The sequence below is a fragment of the Marmota monax genome, unplaced genomic scaffold (genome assembly GCF_021218885.2).
Source record: "Marmota monax isolate L192 unplaced genomic scaffold, Marmota_monax_Labrador192_F-V1.1 WCK01_AAM20220418_F8-fsc00188, whole genome shotgun sequence".
Taxonomy (NCBI): domain Eukaryota; kingdom Metazoa; phylum Chordata; class Mammalia; order Rodentia; family Sciuridae; genus Marmota; species Marmota monax.
The window spans coordinates 3,637,809-3,648,714 of record NW_026692655.1 but is presented as its reverse complement, the minus strand read 5'-3'; the positions used below and the strand labels follow the sequence as shown (position 1 = coordinate 3,648,714).

The window sequence follows — 10,906 nt, the reverse complement described above, 5'->3', positions numbered from 1 at the left end:
CTTAGGTCAATAGGAACTAGGAAAACATTAAGCAGAGAATTTAAAAATTATCTTTCCCTTATAATAAGCACCAAAAGTTTGAGTGTGGGTGAATATAAAACCAGTCAAGGGGGATGTGCTATATGAGAAGAATTCAATACCTTTAGGAATACTATTTTTTAAAGAGGGAAGAGAAGAAGAGTTATTCATGAAGAAAACTGAGAAAGAGAAAAGTAAAATATATAATGTTCACTAAGCAGAAAAAAAAATGTGTGAATGTGAGAAAGCAAATGTCAAATAGGAATCTCAAACATAGTAAGAAGCAAGAATCAGCCAGGTATGGTAGCACATGCCTGTAATCCCAGCGGCTTGGGAGGCTGAGGCATGAGGATCACAAGTTCAAAGCCAGCCTCAGCAAAAGCAAGGTGCTGAGCAACTCAGTGAGACCCTTTCTCTAAATAAATACAAAAAATAGGGCTAGGGCTGGGGCTCAGTGGTCAAGTGCCCCTGAGTTCAATCCCTGGTACCCCCACTTCCAAAAAAAGAGAAGAAGCAGCAAGAATCCCTTCAAACAATGTTTAGCCCAGGGAAAAATGACAAACTACAAGCACAACCATTTTTCTGACAAAATTTAATATTTACTGAATTGTATTCTTACCAATTGAAATATTTATTAAATTCTGGTCTTTGCCATTTTTCATGTTCTCCCTGCTTTACATTTTTATATTCTTGCCTGCTGTTGATCTTGGACTCTTTTCAATCCTCCCTGCATAGCTTTTCTGGCTTGATGCACGAGCTGCCTTTCCAGCTCACAACCCTTGGGCTCACGCCTACCTTGTGGCACCTCTGTAAATTAACTCGGTAATGCTGTGCGAACTGGCCCTCCCTGACCACCCATGTGCTGTCCTGAAAAGCAGTTTCTACAAGGGGCTTAAAATATTTGTATGTGAATGTATAATATATGAAATTAGCATATACAAATATCTAACATTCTATAAACTAGGAATATGTAAATAATTAAGAAAGATTAATAAAACAAGTTTTGTGTAGAATTGGGTTGCTATCAAGAGGATCTATAGGAAGATAGGATGTGCTGATCTGCTTATGAAGAACACTTAGAAAAGTAAAGTGATCTATAAGGAGAGAAATATAGAAAGATACATAATACAATATGTATGTATATACATACAATGTGTATATAGTGTATGTGTATGTATTTGTGTGTGTATATATATGTATATATATGTGGGTATGTATGTGTATAAACACTCTGGTAAGTGCTAGGATAAGGGGAACAGAATATGAAAGTTCAGAGTCAAGCTAGGACTCATAGAATTAGCTTTTGAATTCAATCTGAAGGATACAAAGGAATTTGGGCATAAAACAAAAGAAAGAAAACTTTACAGATCAGGAATACTTACACAAAGAAAAGGAATGTTGAGATGATACTTTAGGAGTTCTTCATGCACTTTGGATTCTGATCCTAGACTGCACTTCCTAACTCATGTTCTCCTTTTGATATCTTCTGTCTCACTCTCTTTAAATGGGTTCATTTTATTCATTTTTTTCACACCTTGTACTTCTACTCCATTGATTTTTTTCCTATACTGCCTAACTCTCCTATTTTTTTCTCTTCCTATATTTTTTGCCAGATACCAGGACCTTCTTTAATAACATCAATATATATTGGTTCCACATTTGATCCAAAGAGCTAACTTCTGTGATATTACATGAGTCACCTTCAATTTCTTTTTTTTTCCCCCTCCAGTATGGAAGAGCCATCATAAGACCACAAAGTCAACTCAAACACAAGACTCTTCATTTCAGAGATTGATAATGAACAGATCCAGAAGGAATGGACTTGGACCCTTGGACTTGAAATCAGAAAAATCTTGCATATATGAAGGCAAATTAGAGGAAAAACAGGATAAAAAGGAAATTTTTCAGATAGTTTCAGTCACCCACAAAAAAACCTTAATTGTAGAAAGAAGCCATAAAAATGTTGAATTTAGCCAGAACTTCAACCCAAAGTCAGTAGTTGTTAGGCAACAGATAGTTCCCAGAGAGAAACCACCACCAAAATGTGAAAAAAAAGGAAACACTTTGAAACATAATTCAAATTTACCTAATCAGCCAAAAATGACAGCAGATAAACGCTATCAATGTAGTATGTGTGAGAAGACCTTCATTAATACTTCATCCCTTCGTAAACATGAGAAAAATCATAGTGGAGAGAAATTATTTAAATGTAAAGAATGTTCCAAAGCCTTTAGCCAAAGTTCAGCTCTTATTCAACATCAAATAACTCATACCGGAGAGAAACCTTACATATGTAAAGAATGTGGGAAAGCCTTCACTCTCAGTACATCCCTGTATAAGCATCTAAGAACCCACATTGTGGAGAAATCCTATAGATGTAAGGAATGTGGTAAGTCCTTCAGCCGAAGGTCAGGGCTTTTTATACATCAGAAAATCCATGCTGGAGAAAACCCTTATAAATATAATCCAGGTAGGAAAGCATCTGGTTGCAACACACCCCTTCCTGGTCAAAGAGTTCATCCCAGAAAGAAGTCCTATTTGTGTAATGAATGTGGCAACACCTTTAAATCTAGTTCATCCCTTCGTTATCATCAGAGAATTCACACCGGAGAGAAACCTTTCAAATGTGGTGAATGTGGGAGAGCCTTTAGTCAGAGTGCATCACTTATTCAACATGAACGAATTCACACTGGTGAAAAGCCCTATCGATGTAATGAATGTGGAAAAGGCTTCACTTCTATTTCACGACTCAATAGACATCGAATAATTCATACTGGTGAGAAGTTTTATAATTGTAATGAATGTTGCAAGGCCTTAAGTTCCCATTCAACTCTTATCATTCATGAGAGAATTCACACCTGAGAGATACAATGTAAATGTAAAGTGTGTGGGAAAGCCTTCAGGCAGAGTTCATCTCTCATTCAGCATCAGAGAATGCACACTGGAGAAAGACCTACAAATGCAATGAGTGTGAGAAAACATTCAGGTGTAACTCATCCCTTAGTAATCATCAGAAAATCCATACTGGAGAGAAACCTTATGAATGTGGGATGTCATTTGGCCAAAGTTCAGCCCTTATTCAACATTGAAGGATTCATACAGGAGAGAAACCCTTTAAATGTAATACTTGTGGGAAAACTTTTAGACAAAGCTCCTCACGTATTGCACACCAGAGAATTCATACAGGAGAGAAACCCTATGAGTGCAACACATGTGGGAAACTTTTGAACCACAAGTCATCCCTTACTAATCACTATAAAATCCATATGGAAGAAGAACCCTAGAAAGTAGATTTGCATGTGTAAAAGCCTTAAACCAAAGCTCATCAGAGAACACATACTTCAAAGTGATGTAATAAATGTAATGGATATTGAAAAGGCCTATAATCATTTAGTGCCCATTAGCTATCAAATCCCATGGACAAATCTTGATTATGTAATAGCTAAAAGGAAAGCATTCATGCCTGTCACTTTTTAAAATAACCTGAGAATTCATAAGTGGAGACACTAACTTTGGGCATTTGTAAAATAAAAGGTGTTTGATTTTCCTCTTTCCTACAGCAGTGTAGTCTAGTTATCACATGTGATCATCATAAACATCAAGTGGGTAGGGATTTCTCTGGTTTTCTCATAAAAACACCAAACTCTACACTGGTGATATTTTTTATAACATTTTAGTAGCATATGAGTGAATGAATCAAAGAAACTATACATTTTTAATGAAAAGGACCAAAATAAAAGATTAAAATAAACTGTAAACTACCTCTCAGTCTCTGCGGTTTATCCTTTTCTTGTCTTAATGTCAAAATTTGTGCATGGATTTCATTTATAATAAAAAAGATTTCAGGGGCTGGGATTGTGGCGTAGTGGTAGAGCACTCGCCTCGCACGTGAGAGACCCTGGGTTTGATCCTCAGCACCACATAAAAATAAATAAACAAAATAAAGATATTGTGTCCATGTATAACTAAAAAAAATATTAAAAAAAAAGATTTTATTAAAGAAGAGAAAGAAAAATCTGGTCTCTAATTTAGTAATTACTGTGAATTGAAAATTTCCACCTAATTTTTGTTTTAAGAAAAAAAAAATTATTGTTTTGAAATCATTTATTATGAAAGTATACCACTAATATCTTGTGATCTGTCACCTAGGGGTATTAAATATGAAACAGGAAACTATTTCAATTTTAAAGCTAATATGAGGGTTTTTGCACTAAAAAAAATAAAATAAAATTTAGTCAGCCTCAGTAATTTAGCAAGGCTCTAATCAACTCAAAATCTCGAAAAATGTTTCTGTGGGGTGAATGCTGTTTCTCAAAATATTCTTATGTTGAAATTCTAACCTCTGAGGTTATATTAAGAAGTAGGGCCTTTGGGGAAGTGATTAAATCATGATAGTGGAGTCCTTGTGAATGGGATTTGTGCCCTAATAAGATAGTCCCAGACCTGGTGAGGTGGCCCTCATCTGAAATCTCAGCAGTTTGGGAGGCTGAAGGCCGGAGGATCACCAGTTCAAAGCCAGCTTCAGCAACTTAGAAAGACCTGTCTCAAAATAAAGTTTTTTGAAAAAAGGTTGAGTACGTAGCTTAGTAGTGCACTCCTGGGTTCAATCAACAATACCAAAAAAATACAACCCTGGTGTAACTTGCTCAGCCCTTTAATCAGAGGATGCCATCTTTGAACCAGATGACCCTCACCAGACAACTCACTAGCACCTTAATCCTGGACTTCCCAGCCTCAACTGTGAGAAGTTTCTATTGTTCAAAGTTACCCAGTGTTGGATATTTTGTTATAGCAGCCCAAATAGACTGTCATATTATTTTATCAATTATTTTATAAACCTGGTGTTTTTCCCTCCAAATGCTAGTGATCAAACTTAGGGCCTCCTGCATGCTAGACAAGCACTATATACTACTGAGCTCCATCCCGCAACCCAGTATTGTTTTTTTATCACTGCTTTGAGATGTGTACTATACTACACATTGCAAATTTTAAGAAGAAAGATACAGACCTTCTTTCAAGAAGCCATGGAGTAGGGGAAGAGAATGGAGTTGAGGGACTATCAAAGGAATATGGAAATATCTCTCAGTATATAACTGCTTGTTTTAACAGACAAAACAGTTTAATATGACAATATGTTGCAGTGCAAGAATGTTGTAAAATTTTGCACCGGATGAAAAAAGAGCTGTAGTGGGCCTGGAGATATCAAAGAAAGCTTTGTAGAGGCAATAAAGGCCTGAGCCAAATTTTGGAATGATAAAAACTCTTGTGAAAGTGCATTTCAAATAAGTAAACTACATGTGCAAGAGTACAGGTGAGTAATATGGCACATTTAGGAAAATTGCGTGTAGAGCTAGTGAGCAGAAGAATAAAAGATGTTAAAGTCTGAGGAGAAGGCAGAGGCCACATAACAAAAGGCCTCATTTGTCATGGTAAGGAACTTGTGTTTTATCCTAAAATTAATATTCATCCAAATGTGTGGGGCATGCCTGGAATCCCAGTGACTCTGGAGGCTGAGACAGGAGATTCACAAGTTCAAAGCCAGCCTCAGTAATTTAGAAAGGCTCTAAGCAACTTAGCAAGACCGTGTTTCAAATTTTTAAAAGAGATGAAGATGTGGCTCAGTGGTAAAGCCCCTCTGGGTTCAATCCTGGTACCAAAAATAAATAAATAAAATTATATTAATATCAAGCAAGGGAATTTGTTCAGCAACAATATATAGAGGATCAATTTAGGAGGAGGTTAAAGAAACCTAGATAGACTGATGCCTAGAAATTTAGACTATTGTGATTCAAGTGATAAATGAATGAAAATACAAATTCAAGCAAGTGCTTCATGGATGAAGAATAGGAGACAAATAATCATTTATTAGAATAAACAGGGTTTTCCCAGGCAAATAGGAGAGGGTGTTGAGTGACAAAAAAGCTAATCTGGCCCACAGATAAGGCTGCCAGACAGATGTCCTATATTTAATGATTACGACTTGAATCCTGTACTGTCAGGACATCCTAAATGTATTCAAAATTTTTCTTCCAATTAGTAAAAAATCAGCAGTTAGAGCTATTTTTCTGCCTCTGTAATTGTCATTTAAATCACCTAAATAGGAACACAAGCCGAAATCACCTCTACAAAGTGATCTGAGCAATCCTTCATGGTGAAAGAGAACTGAGAATTGAAAGTACTTGTTTTCCATCTTAAATAAAGGATAAGTTTTGGCCAAAGTTCCAAGTTGTAAACAAATAATTATTAATAATTAGATGTCCAAACAACACACACACTCCAAAACCAGGGTCAGCCTCATTCCAGTGGACCTCCTTCTGAAAGTTAGGAAGTTAATGCCAACCTCTAGCTTCTGAAAGACCATCATCAGTTTCATGCTTCTGGTCAACAATCAGCAAGGACCTCACTTCAGAAACCATGTTCCGGAAAGGACACTAGTCAATAGCCTATTCTAGTGACCACATTAACACAGTTGAAAAATCTGTCTATTCATAAATGCTCCTGCTTCTAAAAATCCACCAATCCTGGACACTGAACTTCAGGAACCTTGGATAAGATCAGCTTTGGCTTTCTTCAGGGAGACTGTTCTTGCAAGTGCAACTCTCCCTTGCAGGAACACATGAAGTTCTCCTTTTCTGCATATCAACTTTAATTTATAGTTGAGTTTGCAAGTCTCAACCATTTCAACAATTCAACTTACTGTTAGCCTCATGAATGAGACTATTAAATTCAGTATTTTAAATTCTTGCAATGATTGCTATAATCTATTTTATATTTTTTGGTAAGAACACTTAACTTGACATCTAACCTATTATCTATTTTTATTTGTGTATATTTGGATCCCAAATTCAAGTGAAAATTTTTTATTAATTTTAAAAACTTTGGGTTTCTGTTAAATGAAGGTAAAATCCTTTGAAGCTCTTCAATATGCAGTTGGTTATTTAGAATCAAAAACAATGATTAGTCAGATGTATACTCCCTCATACACTAATAGCTAAGCTAAGAGGTATATGATTTCCTCAACTTGTCCTGTAGAAATGGATAATGTAACAAATTTCCTGATTTAAAAAATTCGGATGAAAATAAAATAATCACAGCAGAAGTTGTAATGACCTTCCACACTATATTTCATCTCCTCAATCTTTCCAGGACAAATGACCAGCTGAACATACCAAAGGTATTCTCTGATTTTGAAACTGCAAACAAATTTTCAAGTGCCAGAAAAAAAATCTGCAATAATAAAATGTAATAGCTCTTCTTACTATTATTGAGATTATTAGGGATTTAAAATGCCTCATCTTTTTTACAAATAGCCCCATGAGGGGAAAATAAGGGGAAAAATCCCTCTGAGTGATGCTTTACTCCTGAAAAATCTTGCTTGGGAGGCTATTTTATTCCTTCCAGATGAGACCTCAGAAACAATACAAAATTTTTTTCAAAACTCATTTAATTGAGTTGAGTGAAGTAAAATTGTACCACTTTGGTTGAGAACAAATTTAGGTAGATGCATAAAAGTGCAAACAATTTTTATTCAAAATTAAAGCAAAGTATAAAAGATTCTGTGAAAGGTGTTGGCTGTCCTTCCTGTATTCTGCATTTCTGCATAATGCTACACAGACACCTGTTAGCCTCCTATTAACACTGGACTAATCATCTGGAATTTGTTTCCTTACTTCAGCATTTAAACTGAGCAGTTAAAAGGATTTTTGTTATTATGTTGCCATTCAGAATTCCTTGATTCCAAACTTATTGGGACTTAGAGTTTCAGCCCTGATATGTAAACATCTTGGAAGTCATCGCTCCTCCTTACGACAGAAAAAATTGGTCAAACTGAAAATCAATGACAGTTTCTTTCTGTTACAGGAATGGAACCTTCTAAAAAACTGAAGCAACATGAAGATATCCCCCCTTGGAAGCACTGACTCTTTTTTTTTTTTTTAAGAAAGAGTGGGGGAGAGAGAGAGAGAATTTTTTAATATTTTTTTTTAGTTCTCGGCAGACACAACATCTTTGTTTGAATGTGGTGCCGAGGATCGAACCGGGCCGCACGCATGCCAGGTGAGTGTGCTACCGCATGAGCCACATCCCCAGCCCTGAAGCACTGACTCTTGTGATCAAATCAGAAAGATTTTAGACATGTTGCTCAGAGTAACAAGCAGTGAGTTTATTAGGATTAGGAAAGGGGACACCCTCAAGGGAAAGGGGGACAGTGTGCCTCTCCTATACTTCAGTTTTATTTGTGATTCCACAGAAGTTTCCAGAGAGTCCTGCCAAAGTCCATCTCTTGACTTTTGACTGACAACAGATTGATATCAGACTTTCAAGTCCCCACTGCCATGACAACTCTAGGTCACCTTGGCCCATGCTGACAGTTCTAACTTGGATATTTAACCATAAGTTCTTAAATCCAGGAAGGGCCGCAGGTAAATTGTGACATTATTTCAGGCCTGCATTTCTCCTGCAGATAACAGATAGTTTGCTGAGGAATGTGACATATCCTGTCCACTTAAGCCAGGTAGAGCTTCAGGTAAACTGCTTCTTGGAAAAGAAAGCATGTGGGGGTCAGCACAGTGGGCTCATTTTATAGAATTATTCCTTTATCCTCATGTTCCCATCACTGGCATCCATGTGTCCCCAATCACTTCTATGTTTCTGAGAACTGAGGTCACAACACTGTAATCTGGTGATATAGGCATACCCAGAAATAGCTGAAATCCATTTGTTTGGAGCAGAAACTACTGGAGCCTTAAACTGGTGGGAAAACTTAAATGATAATTTTGATGAATTGCCAGATGTTGAGTATGTAACAGATTGAAAGTGTGAGAACCTGCTGGGTCCCACAGTCTTATGGGATTCCACCAAACTTCCATTGCAAACTAGATTGAATTCCAGTTGGTTCCAGGAACCCAACTAGATTCACATGGAAATATCATATCTGCAGGGGGTGAGTAACTGTTGTGAAATACACCCAGTCTTCACCATAGGGCAGGTGGGTGGGGAAGAGACCTAAAGTCCAGCAGGGGGAGAGTTTGCCAGATTGTTAGGCTAACTGGGGGAAGGACATTTCTTCCATTTTTGCTCCCTCTAACCTTCCTGTATTACCTGAAAGAAAACAGTCAACAGAAGTTGGGCTCCAAGGACAGATTTGGGGATGTTGCAATCAAGAAAGAAAGGCAAGGAGGCAAAAAGCTGTACCACCAGAGGGACACCTGAGCAAGTCCCAGCCACTACATGGGCACACTGACACTTAGACTTAATTGGAAGGTGTAGAATGCACTCCACAACTTGCACCCATACAAATAGTCCATATGACACTAGATTACACTGAAAGAGCCACAAGACACAGACCTTCCTTATGGAAAAGTACTTAAGGAAGTTATAGTGAAGTCAAAAACAAAATGCCAGAGGAATTTGAAGCCTCTTGCACCTATGGCTAGCCAATTCTCAGCCTAGTTAACATGGAGCTAGCAGCATATTAGAAGGATTGTATACTGTGATCGAGGGAATTTACCCCAGAAATCCAAATCATTGATTGATTTTCCACATATGAAAATCTATGCAATGTAACAAAGTGAATGGAGAAAAACATGTTTATCTCAATGAAGAAAAAGCATTTCACAAACTCCAACAGACTTCCATGATAAAGGAACTGAACTAACTAGGAATAGAAGGGAACTTCCTTAACATGGTCGAGGACTCTTATGTAAAACACACAACTAACATCATACTCCAAACTTCTCCCCAAAGATCCTGAATATGACAAGTGTTCATTTTTTGCCACTTCTACTCAACATTGTACTGGAAGTTCTACCCAGAGCAGTTAATCAAGAAAAAGAAAGAAAAGCCATCCAAACTAGGGAAAAAAAGAAATAAAACTATATTTGTAGATGATATGACTTTATATATATAAAGTCCTAAGTATTCCATAAGAATCAAATAGAGCTCATAAGTGAGTTTAGCAATATTGTAGGATACAAGATCAACATGCAAAAAAAAATATTTCTATATACTAGTAATAATCAAACTGAATAGGAAATTAATGCAATTTCATATACAATAGCATCAAAAAGAACAAGATACTTAGGAATAAATTTAATCAGTGAGGTTCAAGACTTATACTCTGAAAACTACAAAACATTGCTGAAAGACATTAAAGACCTAAAGAAATACATTCAATATTCATGAAATGTAAGATTCAATATTGTTAAGATGGCAACACCAAATTAATCACTATGAAGATCCCAATGATCTTTTTGCAAAAATAAAAAAGCAAACTCTAAAATTTAGAGGGAATTTAAGGGGTCCCAAATAGCTAAAACAATCCTAAAGAAGAACAGAGTTAGAGAATTCATACTTTCCAAGTTAAAACTTTCTAAAAAATAGCAATCAAAGCAATGTGGTGGGGCTGGGGATGTGGCTCAAGCGGTAGCGCGCTCGCCTGGCATGTGTGCGTCGTCCCGGGTTCGATCCTCAGCACCACATACAAAAAAAAAACAAAGATGTTGTGTCTGCCGAAAACTAAAAAAAAAAAAAAAAAAAAAAAGCAATGTGGTATGAGCATAAAGCTAAATATATAGATTTATAGAGAGCCCTGAAATAAACCTACACATATAGAGTCAATTGTTTTAATCTCTTCAATTAATTTACTGAAACAATTGAATACACTAAAGAATGAATCTGGATCCCTACTGCATCAAAATTAACTTTGAGTGAAAAAAAACTTGAATGTAAGTGCTAACACTAAAAAATCTTAGAAGGAAACATAGCTGAAGATTTGCATGACCTAGAATTAGATGAATTTCCTAGGTATATCATAAATCAGACTTCATCAAAATTGAAATACTTTGTGTATTAAAAGATACTGAGAATAAAAGACAACCCAAAGAATATG

The 10,906-nt window shown here is 36.4% G+C and overlaps 1 protein-coding gene across 1 annotated transcript; it reads left to right on the top strand.

Moving 5' to 3' along the window:
* Positions 1-1,755: 1,755 nt before the first annotated feature.
* LOC124093867 (zinc finger protein 354A-like) lies at positions 1,756-3,832 on the top strand. The gene has a single exon (XM_046446407.2). The coding sequence runs from the start codon at positions 1,816-1,818 to the stop codon at positions 2,878-2,880; it is 1,065 nt and encodes a 354-aa protein (XP_046302363.1). The 5' UTR covers positions 1,756-1,815; the 3' UTR covers positions 2,881-3,832.
* Positions 3,833-10,906: the final 7,074 nt, after the last annotated feature.

Coding starts and splice junctions, on each gene's coding strand:
- LOC124093867 (XM_046446407.2), top strand. CDS start 1,816: ATGAACAGATCCAGAAGGAATGGACTTGGACCCTTGGACTTGAAATCA.